Genomic DNA, 25,663 nt, shown 5'->3' with positions numbered 1-25,663 from the left:
TCTGTTTTCATGAACATTAAATTAGCAAAGGAAATGTGAGACATCTGGTGTTAGTCAAATGAAGTAAAGATAAAAAGTGAGTGTACCTTGTCAAACAGTGGCTGATAGAGGGCAGCGTACTGTCGCTCTCACTCGTGGACCGCCTCGTAGAATTTGGCCTCTATGTTGGCACACTGCACCTGTAGCCTTTTCAAGGCATGCACTCGCCTCTTCACTACTTTGGGAAGCATGCTACGAGAGAAGAGAAACATGAGAATGATTTTAGAAATTATTCTATCATCAATGATTGAAATTGACAATCATTAATCCGGTAAAGTGGCGAGTCCTCCACCGAGGTGGTTGGGAACCACCAGATGATCTCAAGATGTTTCAGATCTATCCTGCTCTAAATGAAGCAGTGATGTCATGAATCAGTTAATTTACTATTTCACACATGCAGTCTGAGATTTATTGCCAGCTGTCTTTTTTTTGCATTTGTGTTTAAACTGTGTGATTATGTAATATTCATTGACGGTCCACGTACCGAGCTCTGATTGGTCAGTGTGTATTTGAAGAAAAGGAATTAAATCACACGTTGCTGAGGGAGCAGAGGGGCAGAAAACGATCAGAAGGCATTTCATTGGTGATATTTTGTCTTAAACAAATAAATGTTGGAAAACAATCACTTGAGTCGTCTCGTTCCATGACCCACAACTGTTCCATATGGACCAGATGGAAGGTAACTGAAGATGGAGTAATGATATACTATTTTATTAGTTTAAGGGCTTTTGTTACCCACCAAGTTGCAGCGAAACCGGATGTTCCTCGTAGAACCTGTCTGAATGGACTTTTATCTGTTCACCTCTTTTTCTGGATGGTTCTCCTCTGACTCATCTCCCGAGTCAAAACCACACCCACTAATGCATTGCTGGTGAAATCCAGGGAACTGCCATTACATGTGAGGAGAACTGAGTTAACACTATCACACTGGATTAGTATTCAGGGTGGACTTAACGGAAGCGTCGACTGTCCTGTGCAATGGTTGGGAGTACTCGACATTCTCTGGTAAAAGCTTTGGATGGGACATCTTGGCAGGAAATTTGGAATAATGACAATAAGGGTAGAAATTACAACAAAATTCATACATTAGTCAGAGTGAGAAGTGATGGAAGTAAAAGTAGAAAAGAAGATGTTACTTTCAGATTAAGGTTCGGACATACAGGACTCAATGACACGTTATACACATCATGAAAAAGACAGAGTGGGATAAATGTGAGATATGCAACTGTAAAGAAACTGTTGAACATGTGCTGATAGAGTGGAAGAAGTTCAGGGTGGAAAGAGAGACTGAAGAACAGAGTGGTAGATACAGGAAGGGAGTGGAGCATCAAATGACTGTTAGAGACAGGGGACAAACAAGTTCAGTTTAAAAGGGCTTTATTTAATATGTGAATGGAACGGATTTAATATCCAGAATATAACTTCAATATGAAGTTTATTTCTAATTTTTTCATTTTATTTATAAATAACGTGTTTAAATGATAACTATCATAAAGTCATGATGTTACACACTCCGGTCCAGTAGGTGGCGCCTTAAACATTGGTTTGTAGTCCGCCATTTAACTGAAAGAAGAAGAAGAAGGAGACGGAAGAAGAAGGACGAAGAAGAAGAAGAAAGAGGAGAGGAAGAAGAAGAGGACTCATCTCCTGGCAGCCTATAAAGCTATTGAAGTTAGCTTAGCATGCTACCTGGAAACAGACGGACGGGGACAGAAGTGACCAACACAGCGCTAGTCAGAGCTTAATGAGAGTAAACGGTGTTTTTAACGGAGTTCGTCTGGAGGAAAGCTTTCTGTGTTTTAGTGAAAATGTCTAAACTAGAAATGCTGAGATCTTTACTCAACCAGCGACTAACTGCGGTTGATGAAGAGATATTTGGTCTGTTTGAAAGAACGATAGCAGAGTACGAGGAGGAACTCGCTCGTTCAAAAGAGGAGAATAAGCGACAACGGGAACTTCTGGACGCTGTTCTCAACCCGGAAGTCCGGATACAAAGAGCACGTGAGTTCACTTTATTTCTTCTCTCAGTTCTCAAACACTGTTCATGCTCCGGCTGATAACTTCTAATGTAGTTTGGAGTGAGACTCTGTTGCAATTCGTCGTTTTCGTCTTCTCCTGATTTAATACCTGCAAACGTGTCGCTTTTCTGCGAAATAAGCCGTTTTGAATCAAAATATATCATCCACGTGAGTCGTCTAGATCCGTACAGTTTTTATTTTTTCGGGGGGGGGGGGGTCTACTGGCCAGCCAGCGTTTCTCTGTTGTGAACACTCTATGTCTCCTCAATTCTAGAATGTCTTTGTAACACCTCTGTGTGTGTGTGTGTTTACTGTTTTCCTGCAGACGTCCAGCAGCTGTTGTTGGTTAAAGAAGAGGTTCCCTCTGAGCAGCAGGAGTGGAGCTCCAGTCTGGACCAGGAGGACCCAGAGCCCTCACACATTAAAGAAGAACAGGAGGACCCAGAGCCCTCACACATTAAAGAAGAACAGGAGGACCCAGAGCCCCCACATATTAAAGAAGAACAGGAGGACCCAGAGCCCTCACACATTAAAGAAGAACAGGAGGACCCAGAGCCCCCACATGTTAAAGAAGAACAGGAGGACCCAGAGCCCTCACACATTAAAGAAGAACAGGAGGACCCAGAGCCCCCACATATTAAAGAAGAACAGGAGGACCCAGAGCCCTCACACATTAAAGAAGAACAGGAGGACCCAGCGCCCCCACATATTAAAGAAGAACAGGAGGACCCAGAGCCCTCACATATTAAAGAAGAACAGGAGGACCCAGAGCCCTCACACATTAAAGAAGAACAGGAGGAACTCTGCATCAGTCAGGAAGGAGAGCAGCTTCAAGGTCTGGAGGAGGCTGATGTCAAGTTCTCATTCACTCCTGTGAAGAGTGAAGATGAAGAAGAGGAAGCTCAGTCCTCACAGCTTCATCAAAGACAAACTGAACAGATGGGAACAGAAGCTGATGGAGAGGACTGTGGAGGACCAGAACCAGACAGGAACTTGGATCCAGATAGATATCCAGAACCAGATACTGATGAGAAGACTGGAGACTCTTCTGACACTGATGAGGGTGGTGAATGCAAGAAGACCAGAGAACCTCAGTCAGGTTTAAACTATGTGAGACCTGATGAAGTCCGTGTCAGTGATTCAAGATGTAGCGCTGGTGAGAAACGTTTTAGATGCTCTGAGTGTGAGAAAACATTTGGCAAGAGACAGACTCTGAAGATACACATGATAACCCACACAGGAGAAAAACCTTTCAGCTGCTCAGTCTGTAAGAAATCTTTTAACGATCGTTCAAATTTACAGAGCCACATGAGAACCCACACAGGAGAAAAACCTTTCATCTGCTCAGTCTGTAAGAAATCTTTTAACAATCGTTCACATTTACAGAGACACATGAGAACCCACACAGGAGAAAAACCTTTCAGCTGCTCAGTCTGTAAGAAATCTTTTAACGATCGTTCACAATTACAGATACACATGAGAACCCACACAGGAGAAAAACCTTTCAGCTGCTCAGTCTGTAAGAAATCTTTTAACGATCGTTCAAATTCACAGAAACACATGAGAACCCACACAGGAGAAAAACCTTTCATCTGCTCAGTCTGTAAGAAATCTTTTAACAATCGTTCACATTTACAGAGACACATGAGAACCCACACAGGAGAAAAACCTTTCAGCTGCTCAGTCTGATGTAATAGATTTGTGCGCAACAAATATCTAAAGGTCCACATGAAAACCCACACAGGAAACGATCCCCTTTAGCTGTTCTGGTTGCAGTAAAGATTCCGTTTGTGATAAAAGCTTTCAGCACGAGTCACCTCTGAAGTTACACATGATTAACCGCGGTTCAACGCCACTGATTTCAATTCAAAAGTTATTCACTGAATGAGCGCCAACTGTACAGTTTAAAATAGTTTTGATGATTATATTGATGATTGATTTGATGGTAATGTAAGTTTAAGACAATGGTTTTACCTGCATCTGTGCACAGTATATTGTATTCAAATGATTTCATCAATAAAAAGGTTTGTGTATTTCACTGGTTCATAGTTGTACATAGCACACTTTGTTCCTCAGGATTAAATCCATCAGTGACTGGAGTGTGACTCAATAGTTCTTTATCTTACTTGGCAGTTTTCACTCTTTGCTGCTGCCATTACTGGTATACAATTGTCATCTTGTCTGACACAAACTCATAAAAAGGTCCTTAGAAAAAGCAATCTACACATTCTTTGGAGTCACAAACCAACAACATCCTGATCTCGATCTATAGTTCCTTCCAGTTGATTAACAGGCCGACACATTCCTGAATGTGTTCACAACTTGTCGATACTTTTTTAGATTGCCGGTGGCTTTTCTTGATCGTACCGTCATCTTATCCTCATCATTGTGCTCCCCAGGCCTCTTGTTCATGTGTATGAGCACTTTTACCAGCTCAACTTTAGGTAACCATGAAACAGGCCCCACCTTTGACTTCATCACACAGCTCCAACACAATATATCAGGATTGGTGCGGCAGCAAAGGGGTTGGACCTGATCACACCCGGCCCTCATACATTGTGTTACATAATTCTGTTTGGAAAATACTAAAAATAGTGCGGAATGAAAAATCCATAGAGATTAAAACAATAAATAAAATGTCAGTGAATCAAAAGACATCAAGCTAAGTGATGCAGATCAATCAAAGAAAAACACACTTTGTTACGAGGGAAAAGTCAATAGCTCAATCATAGTTTTATTTTATGTCACTCTCACACGGAGCCATCTAAAAGATACATGTTACAGGGAGGAACGGAGACAGAGCTCCAGTATTTATCCCACTATGACTACGTCCTCAGTGAACTCATAGAAGGGAACCTCCAGCTTTAGAGGAGCAGGTCCCTTTCTTATCCTTCCTGAAGCATCGTAGTGGGAGCCATGGCACGGACAGTAGTAGCCTCCGAAGTCTCCGGCGTTGGCGATGGGCACACAACCCAGATGGGTGCACACACCGAGGACGATGACCCAGCGGGGGTTAATCACTGTCCTTGTCATGCTGGGGGTCACGGAGCTCCGCCAGATTCACACCCTCCTCTGCTGCGATTTCCTTCTCTGTGCGGTGACGGACAAACGGGCTTTCCTCTCCACTTGAAGGTCATGTTTTTGCCTTCAGGGATGTCAGCGAGCTTGATCTCAATCTGCGATAAGGCCAGGACATCTGCTGATGCGCTCATTGAGGAGACAAACTGGGTGACCACCGTCTTGGCGGCATACACACCAACCACAGCGGTCGCTCCAGTGACGAGGTAAGAGAAGGACCTTCTCGCCTCGCTGCTCTCCTGGGAGGACTTGTTGGGGTCCGTAACCTCGGGGCGACGGTTGTCTGTAAAGTCAGGAATCTTGATATCTGTGTGGGCAAGGCGGATCCCCCCAGGAGCTGGAGAAGAAACACAAGATACAGTTTTTAAAAGGCACGAGCAGTTAATGGGCAAACTGTAAAATATTTGGTATCTTACAAAAAACATTTAAAGTAATGCTTCCCTGTCAGTGTCCTCCTACTTTAGGCTCAATTACTAGTAGATATAATAATGACTAGATGAATTGATCATGATTTGAAAGATAAGGACATTTATAAAGAAACATTTGGGATTAAATGTACACTGATTAATATATTGTATCCCTAAGCATTAGTCGTTATAGAAATGAAACCAGAGTGACTTTTTTTTTTTTAATTGTCTCATCAATCGTGATTGCTTCCCCCAAGTACAATACAGCACATCAGATCTGATCAGGTCTAGATCTACAAATCATGATACTGTCAGTATAGCTGATACTAACAATTGCTTATTTCAGTCCAACCTGGAGATATTCAGGTTGCCATCACTGAAAACCAGCACATATTCACATCTGATGAGCTGGAACAGTGACATTTTTCTTTCTTTCTGTCGATCACGTGACAAAGATGAGTTTTTTTCTTCTGCACAATAACCAGTAATATACGTATTATGTAACACAAGAAGACCTCTCACCTGTATTGGCGTGTGAAAGCTCAACATAAGTACAGGGTCACATGTCAAGATCGATGTCATCGCTGTAACTGGTGTAAAGTAACGTTCGTGTTTCTGAGCTGTTAAGTCTCCTTGGTCTATATTTATACACTTAAGACTTTTTAACCATATTGACCTTCTGTCAGGTTACAGATGTCAGTTACAACACAGCTATTTACAGCTGGTCAGAGCAAGTTATTAGTACTAGCGTTAGTCTGGAGACATAAACGGTAATAAAATAGAGAAGCATAAAATGTACACGCTGTTAAAATGAACATGTTAATTCATCAGTATGAAGTCAGTCTATTACGTTGCATCGTCACATCAGTACCACCGCAAACTCCGCCCGCAACGTTATAAAGCCACAAGTCGGCCTTACCAGCAGAAGGCACCAAGTCCTTGGCAGCAGAGGACCGCAGGCTTTTAAATGTCTGTTTTGTTGCCTGCAGGCAGTGGTGTATAAAGTACCCAAAAGCCATACTTGAGTAAAAGTAAAGATACCTTACTGGAAAATGACTCCAGTAAAACTAAAAGTCACCGATTAGAACACTACTTGAGTAAAAGTCTTAAAGTATCTGATATTTATTGTACTTAAGTATCAAAAGTAATTTTCTGACATTAAATGTACTTAAGTATTGAAAGTAAAAGTACAAGTAAATGCTGTTAATAAAAAAGCAAAGGGTCAGAATTTTGGTCAGTGGGAGAGCACGTGACTATCATCGTGACTATCATAACATTTAAATATATAACGGACAGAAATACCGTCGGTTTGTGTTCTCTCCGTCTCCTCGCCGTTGGCTTTAAAATTGATTTTTCGGGGGCGTGGCTATATTGATCCCTCACAAAACGCTGTATCGTTGGCCTCTCCCTCTGCTACTTTTCAAACGTTTACTCCAGAGACGAAGGACATGGTGTCACTTCCTGTCATTGATCATGTGATCTACCCTAACCCCCACAAGCCTTCTCTGACCGCATACTTGCTGCCCAGCAGTGCGGTGTTCTCAGGGGGGTTTAGGATAAACACTCAGCTCAAGGAGCTAACAAAGTAAGAGGAACAAAAACACTTGTATTAAAAAAGTAAATTATCCATACTGACCTTGGTGTCAAAGTCTCCCTCATCATCATCATCATCATCTTGCTCCTGAGACACAAAGACAAGATTTAAAGGAACCCCTGGTTAACAAAAAATATAGCAGGACTGCTGCTATTATTATTATTATTATTATGATTATTATATACTGTGTAAACAGTGATGCCCAGCTGTCTGGCACAGCCGATCAAACTCAGTGTCTTTACTAACCTCTTCGTCTCCCTCCTCCAGCTCCTCTTCAAACTGCATGAAGAACACAGACGAGGTTAAACAGTGATGACCAGTTTAGCTTATATGTCCTCAAAACATCCCATGTTGTGGCTTTTTCAGTGCTCAAGAGCAACGTCGGCGTGTTAGAGGAAAAACACTCACGCTCTCGTCATCTTCCAGGGCCTCTCCGGTGAAATACAGCACTGCTCTGGGAACTATTCTCTCACGGAAGAAATGCCCAATCTCAAAGTCTGTGGCTAGGGTGAACTCAGAGTCCTCGTCCTATAACATGAACACATAAAGACCTGTTCAACACCGCTACAAATCCCATGGATTTATGGTAACAGAAGAAGACATAAAATGGGGTGCTAAAAGCGCTATATAAATAAAATGTATAATTATTATTATTATTATTGTGCTAGCAGCAACTGGCCAAGCCAGTTAGCCGTGAATGCTATTCAGAGCTATGAGCAGAGAAGATCAGCTTTTTCTGAAGTCTGCCAGTGGATCCGAACAGCGCAGAACAGTGTGAAAGAATCCACCTTCACCAACTGGTTCTGAAAGGCTGGGATACTATGAGATTAAGGGGACAGCGCAATGAGGAGGACAACGCAAGCTCAAGGGCGGATTTGCCCCGGTTCATGATGTGGTGTGTCAAGGACCCAAATGCAGACTCGTTTTTTCCAGTTTTTTCCCAGTTTTTTTCCCCAGTTCTACAAAACTTGTTCTACAAAACTTGTTCTACAAAACTTGTTCTACAAAACTTGTTCAAGAGTTTTTTTGTGTGCGTGTTTTTGAGTGAGAGAAATAAATGTTTTGTAGAACAAGTTTTGTAGAACTGTAAAAAAAACAACAAAGAAAAACGAGTCTGCATTTGGGTCCTTGAACACACCACATATATGATGTAAAACGTTCCAGTGAGTGCAACTTCCTGGACACAACCCAACATCTGCCAGCATACTGGCTGCCTACATGCAGCAGAGGAACTGCTGAATCTGACACAGTTTTGGAGTCTGCCGCCACCTGCTGTTGAATTCAGTGACCGTTGGTAAAACCACATGACATGCACGCCAACTTGTTGCCACAGCGTCTGCAGATGAACTCAGCCATGTTGACTGTCAAGCAATTATCTCTGTGTGTGTTTCAGTGATTCTGGGTTTGCTTAAGGAGTTTATTTAGAGAGTTACCGCTATGAGAGACGAGTTTAAGTTTGACTAAAAGCTTTGAATGTTAAATTTAGAGCCCAAAGAAATTCTGTACATTTTGTGTGCATCTATTTCTGTGTGTTCTCACCTTTGACCGGGTTAAAGAAATTGAAGAAAGAGTCGTTGGGGACCTGTTTGGTAACCGTGCGGACAGTGCCACAACCTTTATGCTTCTGCTTCTTCTTAATCAGGGGTCTCAAACTCAACTTACCTGGGGGCCGCTGGAGGTAGAGTCTGGGTGAGGCTGGGCCGCATCAAGTATTCCAAAAAGAAGTACAACTGATCCAATCTTCATTAACAACAGTTCAGAACATGAACGGGTTCTTCAGAGTGTGAACGTGTTCTTCAGAGCATGAACGTGTTCTTCAGAGCGTGAACGGGTTCTTCAGAACATGAACGGGTTCTTCAGAGGACCTGTACTTTGGACCTGTACTTTGACTTATTAAAGTGCATGGTTGAGAAGAGCTTTTCACACAGATATGTGCTCCCAAAAAGGCACATGGTCCGCTTGAACATCCTGGAAAGCTCAGGGAAGGTGGGGGGCAATTCTCTCAAAAGTTGTCCAAGTTTGTCTGCTATTCCACTCACCTCCCTGAACTTGGCTTTGAGTTCAGAATTGCACTGCAGGTCAATGAGCTCCATTTGAAGCACAGGAGGGGCATCTTGCACATCAAAGGAGAAGGGGTCAGCAGAGATTTGAAAAGTGGCTCTGTGTGTCTTGAAGTCTGTGCTCTCATCAAGAGCAACTGAGAATGCACAGAATGTTTGGCTTTCTCCCGCAGTTGATCATATCTGTCACCTGACAGGTCAGAATGCGCTCTGCCCCTGTGTTGGCTGAAAGGCTGATGTTGCTAAACTGACTGTTTTTCAGACTGTACTTGCAGCCTGTAACATGCACATTTTTATGAACTCGCCTTCTTTGAATGACTTTCCCGCCTTGGCGATCCTCTCACTCACCACGTAGCTCGCTTCGACTGCCGCGTCACTCGCTTTGCTCGCTTTCTTAAAAAAATCGTGTCGCCTCAGTAAACATGTTTTAAGATCGCCGGCCCGGGCCTCGCGCTCATTTCCTGGTATTTTGTAGACTCCTCGGCATGTCTCTTTGAGTAATGCCGTTTGAGGTTGTACTCCTTATGTACCGCGACTTTCTCTGTGCATATAAGACACGTCGGAGTGCCCCGGTGCTCAACAAAAAAATATTCCGTCTCCCACTTTTCCTGGAATTGTCTGTGCTCTTCGCCAACTTTTCTCTTCACGGCAGGTTTTGAGAAAGACATGACTGGGGCTGGGTGAGATATATTATATTTCCCTTCCACTTGGTGTCACTCCTGAATCACGTTTCAAGTGACAGTTTCGTTAATTCACGTTGTAAATATAAAACGCCCACAATGACTCGCGCAACAACTCGGCAAAAAGGTGCGCGTGAGAAAAAGGTGCGCGTGAGAAAAACGCGGGGGCCGCATTAACGTTACACTTTTATGTTAGGTAGGGGGCCGCAGAATATCGGCTCGTGGGCCGCAATTGGCCCGCGGGCCGCGAGTCTGAGACCCCTGCTCTTAATAGTTTTCACTGTCACATCCTTCCCCTTGTGCCAGTCTATCTGACAGCTAATAAGAGAGAGAAAGAGAGATGTACAAAACAGTGAGAGGCGGCAGAAAGCAAAGACCCAAAAAAGGTAAAAGTTGGTAGAAGTGCCAAGAGGAGGCTGATATGTGGGATGCCAAGTCAAGAGATGAATATAGAAAGAGTGAAAATAAATGTCTTACGCAGCACACCATCTCTACTTTATCCTAAACCTCAACATCATTTGCGTAGAAGCCAGTTCAACCATCATGACCGTGTTTCTCTCACCCTTCACAGTCAATGATCTCTGGCCCCTCGAATGAGAACGGCTCCGCGTCATCGGGTTCTGACTTCATCCTGTAGACTTTAGTGAGGACTGCATTGTTGAAGTAACCATTGGACTCAAAGTGGAACTCTAATGTGAAACTCTGAGGGGGAGACCAAGATAGACAATTTTAACTCTCTCGAGTTTATCAACTTGGAATGATATCAAGTCGTTGTTATAACATTATGAAACTGACCATTGGGTGTCCTGGCTCAGAAAACTTGACTTGAATATCTTTCAGGTGCTTTAGGATGGGCTCGTTGTGTTCCTGGTGGAAGATAAACAATCAGATCAGAGACGCATGAAACGCATTCAGAACAGTGACATGTGTATCAATCATTTAAACCACATCAATTACTTTGTGTGTTGTTTGACTCGACAGTTTTGTGTTTCTTAGGATTAGTGTCCATATACCAATTTGCACTGTGTACACTCAGCCTCACTTGCATGTGTGATTCCCCTGCATTCATTCTCAGTACGAGTTTGAAACACGTACTGCACAAAATACAACGTGCCTCTTATTCATTGACTGGTACCAGTTGCAGCCATGCTGCGCAACCGTGGTTGAATGGCCGATTGTCATTGAATTTGAACTTCCCCATGTCGTCGCGAGCTTGCAGACAGTGTATCTGCTCTGAGCATCGAGCCTCGAACAAAATACCAGAGTTGTTGTTTCCGCTATCCTGAACTGATCTCTAATGAAAGAGACATTCGTCAATTATCTAAAAGAATTGTCTCAATTATTTCTGAAATTTTCAATTGCAATGTGAGAAAAAACTCCATCTTCCTATGTCTGAGCATTTTAAAGATTGTTTTCACCGATTAAGGCCACTTTTTAGATGAATGAATTCAACAGCTTTTAGGACTTTTTAAGGATCAGCAGACACGCTGATAGAAGTCTCATTGAGACCAAAGTCTTTCACAATTCAGCCATCACAGTTTGTTAGCCCGAGTGATTCTCATTAAAACCACATTTCCCACAATCCTGTTTCCTGTTGGACAATTTCAGGAGACTTTTGGTGACATTGATGAGATTAAGTGACCTGTGTGTGATTGTAAGGAAACCATTTTCCTTTAGTGGGAAACTGTGTGGAAAACCAGAAGAAGTAGGATTGGTCAAAGTGATCAGGCTTTTAAGAGAAACAAAATCAAATCTGTACTTACAGCTAGCTCCTCCTCTTCCTCTCTGTCACTGTGCCACACACACTCTTCATCTGTGGGTTCCACTGTTCCTGTGACAAAATCTCTTCTCTGTGACACACATTCATTACAGCAAAGTTAATCATTTTAGAGAGGCATTTGGGAATATTAGCATGAAATGCATATATACACACGCATTCATTCGATAAGGCTGAATTATTCATACATACATGCATACACACACAGATCGACACACACGTGCGCGCGCAGACAGGTGCAGCAGCATTACAGCTGACAGTCTTCAGTGCAACTAGGAATGGCTGAGTTCTTGTCACTAGCTCTGGAAATAGCCTTGACTGACAAAAGTACAGACGACTACTCGTTATAGCAGTTTTCAATTTAGCACCAAGGATGCATCCTCACTGACATATCAGACCAGAGAGACACACTTAACCACCCACTAGTGCAGGGAATTCAAGTGATTATTAGATATTTGGTCTCTTAACAAATAACAGACATTGTAAGTTGTCTTTTTTCCACTAGCTTTTACTCTGTTTTCATGAACATAAAATGAGCAAAGGAAATGTGAGACATCTGGTGTTAGTCAAATGAAGTAAAGATAAAAAGTGAGTGTCCCTTGTCAAACAGTGGCTGATAGAGGGCAGCGTACTGTCGCTCTCACTCGTGGACCTCCTCGTAGAATTTGGCCTCTATGTTGGCACACTGCACCTGTAGCCTTTTCAAGGCATGCACTCGCCTCTTCACTACTTTGGGAAGCATGCTACGAGAGAAGAGAAACATGAGAATGATTTTAGAAATTATTATATCATCAATGATTGAAATTGACAATCATTAATCCGGTAAAGTGGCGAGTCCTCCACCGAGGTGGTTGGGAACCACCAGATGATCTCAAGATGTTTCAGATCTATCGTGCTCTAAATGAAGCAGTGATGTCATGAATCAGTTCATTTACTATTTCACACATGCAGTCTGAGATTTATTGCCAGCTGTCTTTTTTTTGCATTTGTGTTTAAACTGTGTGATTATGTAACATTCATTAACGGTCCACGTACCGAGCTCTGATTGGTCAGTGTGTATTTGAAGAAAAGGAATTAAATCACACGTTGCTGAGGGAGCAGAGGGGCAGAAAACGACCAGAAGGCATTTCATTGGTGATATTTTGTCTTCAATAAATAAATGTTGGAAAACAATCACTTGAGTTGTCTCGTTCCATGACCCACAACTGTTCCATATGGACCAGATGGAAGGTAACTGAAGATGGAGTAATGATACACTATTTTATTAGTTTAAGGGCTTTTGTTACCCACCAAGTTGCAGCGAAACCGGATGTTCCTCGTAGAACCTGTCTGAATGGACTTTTATCTGTTCACCTCTTTTTCTGGATGGTTCTCCTCTGACTCATCTCCCGAGTCAAAACCACACCCACTAATGCATTGCTGGTGAAATCCAGGGAACTGCCATTACATGTGAGGAGAACTGAGTTAACACTATCACACTGGATTAGTATTCAGGGTGGACTTAACGGAAGCGTCGACTGTCCTGTGCAATGGTTGGGAGTACTCGACATTCTCTGGTAAAAGCTTTGGATGGGACATCTTGGCAGGAAATTTGGAATAATGACAATAAGGGTAGAAATTACAACAAAATTCATACATTAGTCAGAGTGAGAAGTGATGGAAGTAAAAGTAGAAAAGAAGATGTTACTTTCAGATTAAGGTTCGGACATACAGGACTCAATGACACGTTATACACATCATGAAAAAGACAGAGTGGGATAAATGTGAGATATGCAACTGTAAAGAAACTGTTGAACATGTGCTGATAGAGTGGAAGAAGTTCAGGGTGGAAAGAGAGACTGAAGAACAGAGTGGTAGATACAGGAAGGGAGTGGAGCATCAAATGACTGTTAGAGACAGGGGACAAACAAGTTCAGTTTAAAAGGGCTTTATTTAATATGTGAATGGAACGGATTTAATATCCAGAATATAACTTCAATATGAAGTTTATTTCTAATTTTTTCATTTTATTTATAAATAACGTGTTTAAATGATAACTATCATAAAGTCATGATGTTACACACTCCGGTCCAGTAGGTGGCGCCTTAAACATTGGTTTGTAGTCCGCCATTTAACTGAAAGAAGAAGAAGAAGGAGACGGAAGAAGAAGGACGAAGAAGAAGAAGAAAGAGGAGAGGAAGAAGAAGAGGACTCATCTCCTGGCAGCCTATAAAGCTATTGAAGTTAGCTTAGCATGCTACCTGGAAACAGACGGACGGGGACAGAAGTGACCAACACAGCGCTAGTCAGAGCTTAATGAGAGTAAACGGTGTTTTTAACGGAGTTCGTCTGGAGGAAAGCTTTCTGTGTTTTAGTGAAAATGTCTAAACTAGAAATGCTGAGATCTTTACTCAACCAGCGACTAACTGCGGTTGATGAAGAGATATTTGGTCTGTTTGAAAGAACGATAGCAGAGTACGAGGAGGAACTCGCTCGTTCAAAAGAGGAGAATAAGCGACAACGGGAACTTCTGGACGCTGTTCTCAACCCGGAAGTCCGGATACAAAGAGCACGTGAGTTCACTTTATTTCTTCTCTCAGTTCTCAAACACTGTTCATGCTCCGGCTGATAACTTCTAATGTAGTTTGGAGTGAGACTCTGTTGCAATTCGTCGTTTTCGTCTTCTCCTGATTTAATACCTGCAAACGTGTCGCTTTTCTGCGAAATAAGCCGTTTTGAATCAAAATATATCATCCACGTGAGTCGTCTAGATCCGTACAGTTTTTATTTTTTCGGGGGGGGGGGGGGTCTACTGGCCAGCCAGCGTTTCTCTGTTGTGAACACTCTATGTCTCCTCAATTCTAGAATGTCTTTGTAACACCTCTGTGTGTGTGTGTGTTTACTGTTTTCCTGCAGACGTCCAGCAGCTGTTGTTGGTTAAAGAAGAGGTTCCCTCTGAGCAGCAGGAGTGGAGCTCCAGTCTGGACCAGGAGGACCCAGAGCCCTCACACATTAAAGAAGAACAGGAGGACCCAGAGCCCTCACACATTAAAGAAGAACAGGAGGACCCAGAGCCCCCACATATTAAAGAAGAACAGGAGGACCCAGAGCCCTCACACATTAAAGAAGAACAGGAGGACCCAGAGCCCCCACATGTTAAAGAAGAACAGGAGGACCCAGAGCCCTCACACATTAAAGAAGAACAGGAGGACCCAGAGCCCCCACATATTAAAGAAGAACAGGAGGACCCAGAGCCCTCACACATTAAAGAAGAACAGGAGGACCCAGCGCCCCCACATATTAAAGAAGAACAGGAGGACCCAGAGCCCTCACATATTAAAGAAGAACAGGAGGACCCAGAGCCCTCACACATTAAAGAAGAACAGGAGGAACTCTGCATCAGTCAGGAAGGAGAGCAGCTTCAAGGTCTGGAGGAGGCTGATGTCAAGTTCTCATTCACTCCTGTGAAGAGTGAAGATGAAGAAGAGGAAGCTCAGTCCTCACAGCTTCATCAAAGACAAACTGAACAGATGGGAACAGAAGCTGATGGAGAGGACTGTGGAGGACCAGAACCAGACAGGAACTTGGATCCAGATAGATATCCAGAACCAGATACTGATGAGAAGACTGGAGACTCTTCTGACACTGATGAGGGTGGTGAATGCAAGAAGACCAGAGAACCTCAGTCAGGTTTAAACTATGTGAGACCTGATGAAGTCCGTGTCAGTGATTCAAGATGTAGCGCTGGTGAGAAACGTTTTAGATGCTCTGAGTGTGAGAAAACATTTGGCAAGAGACAGACTCTGAAGATACACATGATAACCCACACAGGAGAAAAACCTTTCAGCTGCTCAGTCTGTAAGAAATCATTTAACCGGCATTCAACTTTACAGAGACACATGATAACCCACACAGGAGAAAAACCTTTCAGCTGCTCAGTCTGTAAGAAATCTTTTAACGATCGTTCAAATTTACAGAGCCACATGAGAACCCACACAGGAGAAAAACCTTTTAGCTGCTCAGTCTGTAAGAAATCTTTTAACGATCGTTCACAATTACAGATACACATGAGAACCCACACAGGAGAAAAACCTTTCAGCTGCTCAGTCTGTAAGAAATCTTTTAACGATCGTTCAAATTCACAGAAACACATGAGAACCCACACAGGAGAAAAACCTTTCATCTGCTCAGTCTGTAAGAAATCTTTTAACAATCGTTCACATTTACAGAGACACATGAGAACCCACACAGGAGAAAAACCTTTCAGCTGCTCAGTCTGATGTAATAGATTTGTGCGCAACAAATATCTAAAGGTCCACATGAAAACCCACACAGGAAACGATCCCCTTTAGCTGTTCTGGTTGCAGTAAAGATTCCGTTTGTGATAAAAGCTTTCAGCACGAGTCACCTCTGAAGTTACACATGATTAACCGCGGTTCAACGCCACTGATTTCAATTCAAAAGTTATTCACTGAATGAGCGCCAACTGTACAGTTTAAAATAGTTTTGATGATTATATTGATGATTGATTTGATGGTAATGTAAGTTTAAGACAATGGTTTTACCTGCATCTGTGCACAGTATATTGTATTCAAATGATTTCATCAATAAAAAGGTTTGTGTATTTCACTGGTTCATAGTTGTACATAGCACACTTTGTTCCTCAGGATTAAATCCATCAGTGACTGGAGTGTGACTCAATAGTTCTTTATCTTACTTGGCAGTTTGCACTCTTTGCTGCTGCCATTACTGGTATACAATTGTCATCTTGTCTGACACAAACTCATAAAAAGGTCCTTAGAAAAAGCAATCTACACATTCTTTGGAGTCACAAACCAACAACATCCTGATCTCGATCTATAGTTCCTTCCAGTTGATTAACAGGCCGACACATTCCTGAATGTGTTCACAACTTGTCGATACTTTTTTAGATTGCCGGTGGCTTTTCTTGATCGTACCGTCATCTTATCCTCATCATTGTGCTCCCCAGGCCTCTTGTTCATGTGTATGAGCACTTTTACCAGCTCAACTTTAGGTAACCATGAAACAGGCCCCACCTTTGACTTCATCACACAGCTCCAACACAATATGTCAGGATTGGTGCGGCAGCAAAGGGGTTGGACCTGATCACACCCGGCCCTCATACATTGTGTTACATAATTCTGTTTGGAAAATACTAAAAATAGTGCGGAATGAAAAATCCATAGAGATTAAAACAATAAATAAAATGTCAGTGAATCAAAAGACATCAAGCTAAGTGATGCAGATCAATCAAAGAAAAACACACTTTGTTACGAGGGAAAAGTCAATAGCTCAATCATAGTTTTATTTTATGTCACTCTCACACGGAGCCATCTAAAAGATACATGTTACAGGGAGGAACGGAGACAGAGCTCCAGTATTTATCCCACTATGACTACGTCCTCAGTGAACTCATAGAAGGGAACCTCCAGGTTTAGAGGAGCAGGTCCCTTTCTTATCCTTCCTGAAGCATCGTAGTGGGAGCCATGGCACGGACAGTCGTAGCCTCCGAAGTCTCCGGCGTTGGCGATGGGCACACAACCCAGATGGGTGCACACACCGAGGACGATGACCCAGCGGGGGTTAATCACTGTCCTTGTCATGCTGGGGGTCACGGAGCTCCGCCAGATTCACACCCTCCTCTGCTGCGATTTCCTTCTCTGTGCGGTGACGGACAAACGGGCTTTCCTCTCCACTTGAAGGTCATGTTTTTGCCTTCAGGGATGTCAGCGAGCTTGATCTCAATCTGCGATAAGGCCAGGACATCTGCTGATGCGCTCATTGAGGAGACAAACTGGGTGACCACCGTCTTGGCGGCATACACACCAACCACAGCGGTCGCTCCAGTGACGAGGTAAGAGAAGGACCTTCTCGCCTCGCTGCTCTCCTGGGAGGACTTGTTGGGGTCCGTAACCTCGGGGCGACGGTTGTCTGTAAAGTCAGGAATCTTGATATCTGTGTGGGCAAGGCGGATCCCCCCAGGAGCTGGAGAAGAAACACAAGATACAGTTTTTAAAAGGCACGAGCAGTTAATGGGCAAACTGTAAAATATTTGGTATCTTACAAAAAACATTTAAAGTAATGCTTCCCTGTCAGTGTCCTCCTACTTTAGGCTCAATTACTAGTAGATATAATAATGACTAGATGAATTGATCATGATTTGAAAGATAAGGACATTTATAAAGAAACATTTGGGATTAAATGTACACTGATTAATATATTGTATCCCTAAGCATTAGTCGTTATAGAAATGAAACCAGAGTGACTTTTTTTTTTTTAATTGTCTCATCAATCGTGATTGCTTCCCCCAAGTACAATACAGCACATCAGATCTGATCAGGTCTAGATCTACAAATCATGATACTGTCAGTATAGCTGATACTAACAATTGCTTATTTCAGTCCAACCTGGAGATATTCAGGTTGCCATCACTGAAAACCAGCACATATTCACATCTGATGAGCTGGAACAGTGACATTTTTCTTTCTTTCTGTCGATCACGTGACAAAGATGAGTTTTTTTCTTCTGCACAATAACCAGTAATATACGTATTATGTAACACAAGAAGACCTCTCACCTGTATTGGCGTGTGAAAGCTCAACATAAGTACAGGGTCACATGTCAAGATCGATGTCATCGCTGTAACTGGTGTAAAGTAACGTTCGTGTTTCTGAGCTGTTAAGTCTCCTTGGTCTATATTTATACACTTAAGACTTTTTAACCATATTGACCTTCTGTCAGGTTACAGATGTCAGTTACAACACAGCTATTTACAGCTGGTCAGAGCAAGTTATTAGTACTAGCGTTAGTCTGGAGACATAAACGGTAATAAAATAGAGAAGCATAAAATGTACACGCTGTTAAAATGAACATGTTAATTCATCAGTATGAAGTCAGTCTATTACGTTGCATCGTCACATCAGTACCACCGCAAACTCCGCCCGCAACGTTATAAAGCCACAAGTCGGCCTTACCAGCAGAAGGCACCAAGTCCTTGGCAGCAGAGGACCGCAGGCTTTTAAATGTCTGTTTTGTTGCCTGCAGGCAGTGGTGTATAAAGTACCCAAAAGCCATACTTGAGTAAAAGTAAAGATACCTTACTGGAAAATGACTCCAGTAAAACTAAAAGTCACCGATTAGAACACTACTTGAGTAAAAGTCTTAAAGTATCTGATATTTATTGTACTTAAGTATCAAAAGTAATTTTCTGACATTAAATGTACTTAAGTATTGAAAGTAAAAGTACAAGTAAATGCTGTTAATAAAAAAGCAAAGGGTCAGAATTTTGGTCAGTGGGAGAGCACGTGACTATCATCGTGACTATCATAACATTTAAATATATAACGGACAGAAATACCGTCGGTTTGTGTTCTCTCCGTCTCCTCGCCGTTGGCTTTAAAATTGATTTTTCGGGGGCGTGGCTATATTGATCCCTCACAAAACGCTGTATCGTTGGCCTCTCCCTCTGCTACTTTTCAAACGTTTACTCCAGAGACGAAGGACATGGTGTCACTTCCTGTCATTGATCATGTGATCTACCCTAACCCCCACAAGCCTTCTCTGACCGCATACTTGCTGCCCAGCAGTGCGGTGTTCTCAGGGGGGTTTAGGATAAACACTCAGCTCAAGGAGCTAACAAAGTAAGAGGAACAAAAACACTTGTATTAAAAAAGTAAATTATCCATACTGACCTTGGTGTCAAAGTCTCCCTCATCATCATCATCATCATCTTGCTCCTGAGACACAAAGACAAGATTTAAAGGAACCCCTGGTTAACAAAAAATATAGCAGGACTGCTGCTATTATTATTATTATTATTATGATTATTATATACTGTGTAAACAGTGATGCCCAGCTGTCTGGCACAGCCGATCAAACTCAGTGTCTTTACTAACCTCTTCGTCTCCCTCCTCCAGCTCCTCTTCAAACTGCATGAAGAACACAGACGAGGTTAAACAGTGATGACCAGTTTAGCTTATATGTCCTCAAAACATCCCATGTTGTGGCTTTTTCAGTGCTCAAGAGCAACGTCGGCGTGTTAGAGGAAAAACACTCACGCTCTCGTCATCTTCCAGGGCCTCTCCGGTGAAATACAGCACTGCTCTGGGAACTATTCTCTCACGGAAGAAATGCCCAATCTCAAAGTCTGTGGCTAGGGTGAACTCAGAGTCCTCGTCCTATAACATGAACACATAAAGACCTGTTCAACACCGCTACAAATCCCATGGATTTATGGTAACAGAAGAAGACATAAAATGGGGTGCTAAAAGCGCTATATAAATAAAATGTATAATTATTATTATTATTATTGTGCTAGCAGCAACTGGCCAAGCCAGTTAGCCGTGAATGCTATTCAGAGCTATGAGCAGAGAAGATCAGCTTTTTCTGAAGTCTGCCAGTGGATCCGAACAGCGCAGAACAGTGTGAAAGAATCCACCTTCACCAACTGGTTCTGAAAGGCTGGGATACTATGAGATTAAGGGGACAGCGCAATGAGGAGGACAACGCAAGCTCAAGGGCGGATTTGCCCCGGTTCATGATGTGGTGTGTCAAGGACCCAAATGCAGACTCGTTTTTTCCAGTTTTTTCCCAGTTTTTTTCCCCAGTTCTACAAAACTTGTTCTACAAAACTTGTTCTACAAAACTTGTTCAAGAGTTTTTTTGTGTGCGTGTTTTTGAGTGAGAGAAATAAATGTTTTGTAGAACAAGTTTTGTAGAACTGTAAAAAAAACAACAAAGAAAAACGAGTCTGCATTTGGGTCCTTGAACACACCACATATATGATGTAAAACGTTCCAGTGAGTGCAACTTCCTGGACACAACCCAACATCTGCCAGCATACTGGCTGCCTACATGCAGCAGAGGAACTGCTGAATCTGACACAGTTTTGGAGTCTGCCGCCACCTGCTGTTGAATTCAGTGACCGTTGGTAAAACCACATGACATGCACGCCAACTTGTTGCCACAGCGTCTGCAGATGAACTCAGCCATGTTGACTGTCAAGCAATTATCTCTGTGTGTGTTTCAGTGATTCTGGGTTTGCTTAAGGAGTTTATTTAGAGAGTTACCGCTATGAGAGACGAGTTTAAGTTTGACTAAAAGCTTTGAATGTTAAATTTAGAGCCCAAAGAAATTCTGTACATTTTGTGTGCATCTATTTCTGTGTGTTCTCACCTTTGACCGGGTTAAAGAAATTGAAGAAAGAGTCGTTGGGGACCTGTTTGGTAACCGTGCGGACAGTGCCACAACCTTTATGCTTCTGCTTCTTCTTAATCAGGGGTCTCAAACTCAACTTACCTGGGGGCCGCTGGAGGTAGAGTCTGGGTGAGGCTGGGCCGCATCAAGTATTCCAAAAAGAAGTACAACTGATCCAATCTTCATTAACAACAGTTCAGAACATGAACGGGTTCTTCAGAGTGTGAACGTGTTCTTCAGAGCATGAACGTGTTCTTCAGAGCGTGAACGGGTTCTTCAGAACATGAACGGGTTCTTCAGAGGACCTGTACTTTGGACCTGTACTTTGACTTATTAAAGTTCATGGTTGAGAAGAGCTTTTCACACAGATATGTGCTCCCAAAAAGGCACATGGTCCGCTTGAACATCCTGGAAAGCTCAGGGAAGGTGGGGGGCAATTCTCTCAAAAGTTGTCCAAGTTTGTCTGCTATTCCACTCACCTCCCTGAACTTGGCTTTGAGTTCAGAATTGCACTGCAGGTCAATGAGCTCCATTTGAAGCACAGGAGGGGCATCTTGCACATCAAAGGAGAAGGGGTCAGCAGAGATTTGAAAAGTGGCTCTGTGTGTCTTGAAGTCTGTGCTCTCATCAAGAGCAACTGAGAATGCACAGAATGTTTGGCTTTCTCCCGCAGTTGATCATATCTGTCACCTGACAGGTCAGAATGCGCTCTGCCCCTGTGTTGGCTGAAAGGCTGATGTTGCTAAACTGACTGTTTTTCAGACTGTACTTGCAGCCTGTAACATGCACATTTTTATGAACTCGCCTTCTTTGAATGACTTTCCCGCCTTGGCGATCCTCTCACTCACCACGTAGCTCGCTTCGACTGCCGCGTCACTCGCTTTGCTCGCTTTCTTAAAAAAATCGTGTCGCCTCAGTAAACATGTTTTAAGATCGCCGGCCCGGGCCTCGCGCTCATTTCCTGGTATTTTGTAGACTCCTCGGCATGTCTCTTTGAGTAATGCCGTTTGAGGTTGTACTCCTTATGTACCGCGACTTTCTCTGTGCATATAAGACACGTCGGAGTGCCCCGGTGCTCAACAAAAAAATATTCCGTCTCCCACTTTTCCTGGAATTGTCTGTGCTCTTCGCCAACTTTTCTCTTCACGGCAGGTTTTGAGAAAGACATGACTGGGGCTGGGTGAGATATATTATATTTCCCTTCCACTTGGTGTCACTCCTGAATCACGTTTCAAGTGACAGTTTCGTTAATTCACGTTGTAAATATAAAACGCCCACAATGACTCGCGCAACAACTCGGCAAAAAGGTGCGCGTGAGAAAAAGGTGCGCGTGAGAAAAACGCGGGGGCCGCATTAACGTTACACTTTTATGTTAGGTAGGGGGCCGCAGAATATCGGCTCGTGGGCCGCAATTGGCCCGCGGGCCGCGAGTCTGAGACCCCTGCTCTTAATAGTTTTCACTGTCACATCCTTCCCCTTGTGCCAGTCTATCTGACAGCTAATAAGAGAGAGAAAGAGAGATGTACAAAACAGTGAGAGGCGGCAGAAAGCAAAGACCCAAAAAAGGTAAAAGTTGGTAGAAGTGCCAAGAGGAGGCTGATATGTGGGATGCCAAGTCAAGAGATGAATATAGAAAGAGTGAAAATAAATGTCTTACGCAGCACACCATCTCTACTTTATCCTAAACCTCAACATCATTTGCGTAGAAGCCAGTTCAACCATCATGACCGTGTTTCTCTCACCCTTCACAGTCAATGATCTCTGGCCCCTCGAATGAGAACGGCTCCGCGTCATCGGGTTCTGACTTCATCCTGTAGACTTTAGTGAGGACTGCATTGTTGAAGTAACCATTGGACTCAAAGTGGAACTCTAATGTGAAACTCTGAGGGGGAGACCAAGATAGACAATTTTAACTCTCTCGAGTTTATCAACTTGGAATGATATCAAGTCGTTGTTATAACATTATGAAACTGACCATTGGGTGTCCTGGCTCAGAAAACTTGACTTGAATATCTTTCAGGTGCTTTAGGATGGGCTCGTTGTGTTCCTGGTGGAAGATAAACAATCAGATCAGAGACGCATGAAACGCATTCAGAACAGTGACATGTGTATCAATCATTTAAACCACATCAATTACTTTGTGTGTTGTTTGACTCGACAGTTTTGTGTTTCTTAGGATTAGTGTCCATATACCAATTTGCACTGTGTACACTCAGCCTCACTTGCATGTGTGATTCCCCTGCATTCATTCTCAGTACGAGTTTGAAACACGTACTGCACAAAATACAACGTGCCTCTTATTCATTGACTGGTACCAGTTGCAGCCATGCTGCGCAACCGTGGTTGAATGGCCGATTGTCATTGAATTTGAACTTCCCCATGTCGTCGCGAGCTTGCAGACAGTGTATCTGCTCTGAGCATCGAGCCTCGAACAAAATACCAGAGTTGTTGTTTCCGCTATCCTGAACTGATCTCTAATGAAAGAGACATTCGTCAATTATCTAAAAGAATTGTCTCAATTATTTCTGAAATTTTCAATTGCAATGTGAGAAAAAACTCCATCTTCCTATGTCTGAGCATTTTAAAGATTGTTTTCACCGATTAAGGCCACTTTTTAGATGAATGAATTCAACAGCTTTTAGGACTTTTTAAGGATCAGCAGACACGCTGATAGAAGTCTCATTGAGACCAAAGTCTTTCACAATTCAGCCATCACAGTTTGTTAGCCCGAGTGATTCTCATTAAAACCACATTTCCCACAATCCTGTTTCCTGTTGGACAATTTCAGGAGACTTTTGGTGACATTGATGAGATTAAGTGACCTGTGTGTGATTGTAAGGAAACCATTTTCCTTTAGTGGGAAACTGTGTGGAAAACCAGAAGAAGTAGGATTGGTCAAAGTGATCAGGCTTTTAAGAGAAACAAAATCAAATCTGTACTTACAGCTAGCTCCTCCTCTTCCTCTCTGTCACTGTGCCACACACACTCTTCATCTGTGGGTTCCACTGTTCCTGTGACAAAATCTCTTCTCTGTGACACACATTCATTACAGCAAAGTTAATCATTTTAGAGAGGCATTTGGGAATATTAGCATGAAATGCATATATACACACGCATTCATTCGATAAGGCTGAATTATTCATACATACATGCATACACACACAGATCGACACACACGTGCGCGCGCAGACAGGTGCAGCAGCATTACAGCTGACAGTCTTCAGTGCAACTAGGAATGGCTGAGTTCTTGTCACTAGCTCTGGAAATAGCCTTGACTGACAAAAGTACAGACGACTACTCGTTATAGCAGTTTTCAATTTAGCACCAAGGATGCATCCTCACTGACATATCAGACCAGAGAGACACACTTAACCACCCACTAGTGCAGGGAATTCAAGTGATTATTAGATATTTGGTCTCTTAACAAATAACAGACATTGTAAGTTGTCTTTTTTCCACTAGCTTTTACTCTGTTTTCATGAACATAAAATGAGCAAAGGAAATGTGAGACATCTGGTGTTAGTCAAATGAAGTAAAGATAAAAAGTGAGTGTCCCTTGTCAAACAGTGGCTGATAGAGGGCAGCGTACTGTCGCTCTCACTCGTGGACCTCCTCGTAGAATTTGGCCTCTATGTTGGCACACTGCACCTGTAGCCTTTTCAAGGCATGCACTCGCCTCTTCACTACTTTGGGAAGCATGCTACGAGAGAAGAGAAACATGAGAATGATTTTAGAAATTATTATATCATCAATGATTGAAATTGACAATCATTAATCCGGTAAAGTGGCGAGTCCTCCACCGAGGTGGTTGGGAACCACCAGATGATCTCAAGATGTTTCAGATCTATCGTGCTCTAAATGAAGCAGTGATGTCATGAATCAGTTCATTTACTATTTCACACATGCAGTCTGAGATTTATTGCCAGCTGTCTTTTTTTTGCATTTGTGTTTAAACTGTGTGATTATGTAACATTCATTAACGGTCCACGTACCGAGCTCTGATTGGTCAGTGTGTATTTGAAGAAAAGGAATTAAATCACACGTTGCTGAGGGAGCAGAGGGGCAGAAAACGACCAGAAGGCATTTCATTGGTGATATTTTGTCTTCAATAAATAAATGTTGGAAAACAATCACTTGAGTTGTCTCGTTCCATGACCCACAACTGTTCCATATGGACCAGATGGAAGGTAACTGAAGATGGAGTAATGATACACTATTTTATTAGTTTAAGGGCTTTTGTTACCCACCAAGTTGCAGCGAAACCGGATGTTCCTCGTAGAACCTGTCTGAATGGACTTTTATCTGTTCACCTCTTTTTCTGGATGGTTCTCCTCTGACTCATCTCCCGAGTCAAAACCACACCCACTAATGCATTGCTGGTGAAATCCAGGGAACTGCCATTACATGTGAGGAGAACTGAGTTAACACTATCACACTGGATTAGTATTCAGGGTGGACTTAACGGAAATATAGCATCGACTGTCCTGTGCAATGGTTGGGAGTACTCGACATTCTCTGGTAAAAGCTTTGGATGGGACATCTTGGCAGGAAATTTGGAATAATGACAATAAGGGTAGAAATTACAACAAAATTCAGACATCAGTCAGAGTGAGAAGTGATGGAAGTAAAAGTAGAAAAGAAGATGTTACTTTCAGATTAAGGTTCGGACATACAGGACTCAATGACACGTTATACACATCATGAAAAGACAGAGTGGGATAAATGTGAGATATGCAACTATAAAGAAACTGTTGAACATGTGCTGATAGAGTGGAAGAAGTTCAGGGTGGAAAGAGAGACTGAAGAACAGAGTGG

The 25,663-nt window shown here is 42.7% G+C and overlaps 4 protein-coding genes across 4 annotated transcripts; 2 read left to right on the top strand and 2 right to left on the bottom strand.

The window, feature by feature from the left end:
- Window positions 1–1,684: 1,684 nt before the first annotated feature.
- Window positions 1,685–5,242, top strand: LOC306784891 (uncharacterized protein; the record flags this gene model as incomplete). Its single annotated transcript, XM_079279071.1, has 3 exons — window positions 1,685–2,040; window positions 2,383–2,937; window positions 5,190–5,242. Exons 1-3 carry the CDS (start codon window positions 1,848–1,850, stop codon window positions 5,240–5,242), a joined length of 801 nt encoding a protein of 266 aa, XP_079135197.1. The 5' UTR covers window positions 1,685–1,847.
- LOC306784875 (nucleosome assembly protein 1-like 4) lies at window positions 4,925–11,077 on the bottom strand (the record flags this gene model as incomplete). Its single annotated transcript, XM_079279047.1, has 9 exons — window positions 4,925–5,472; window positions 7,179–7,223; window positions 7,383–7,415; window positions 7,545–7,664; window positions 8,668–8,793; window positions 10,158–10,194; window positions 10,439–10,578; window positions 10,672–10,743; window positions 11,012–11,077. The coding sequence occupies 9 exons, from the start codon at window positions 11,075–11,077 to the stop codon at window positions 5,266–5,268; spliced, it is 846 nt and encodes a 281-aa protein (XP_079135173.1). The 3' UTR covers window positions 4,925–5,265.
- A 2,772-nt stretch (window positions 11,078–13,849) lies between these two features.
- Window positions 13,850–17,408, top strand: LOC306784864 (uncharacterized protein; the record flags this gene model as incomplete). The annotated part of the gene is made up of 3 exons (XM_079279021.1): window positions 13,850–14,205; window positions 14,549–14,705; window positions 17,375–17,408. Exons 1-3 carry the CDS (start codon window positions 14,013–14,015, stop codon window positions 17,406–17,408), a joined length of 384 nt encoding a protein of 127 aa, XP_079135147.1. The 5' UTR covers window positions 13,850–14,012.
- Window positions 17,177–23,229, bottom strand: LOC306784860 (nucleosome assembly protein 1-like 4; the record flags this gene model as incomplete). Its single annotated transcript, XM_079279013.1, has 9 exons — window positions 17,177–17,638; window positions 19,345–19,389; window positions 19,549–19,581; window positions 19,711–19,830; window positions 20,820–20,945; window positions 22,310–22,346; window positions 22,591–22,730; window positions 22,824–22,895; window positions 23,164–23,229. The coding sequence occupies 9 exons, from the start codon at window positions 23,227–23,229 to the stop codon at window positions 17,432–17,434; spliced, it is 846 nt and encodes a 281-aa protein (XP_079135139.1). The 3' UTR covers window positions 17,177–17,431.
- Window positions 23,230–25,663: the final 2,434 nt, after the last annotated feature.

This window comes from Melanostigma gelatinosum (genome assembly GCF_949748355.1).
Source record: "Melanostigma gelatinosum genome assembly, chromosome: 1".
Taxonomy (NCBI): Eukaryota; Metazoa; Chordata; class Actinopteri; order Perciformes; family Zoarcidae; genus Melanostigma; species Melanostigma gelatinosum.
Note: the sequence above shows the minus strand (reverse complement) of the source record. Positions and strands in the feature narration are given on the sequence as shown.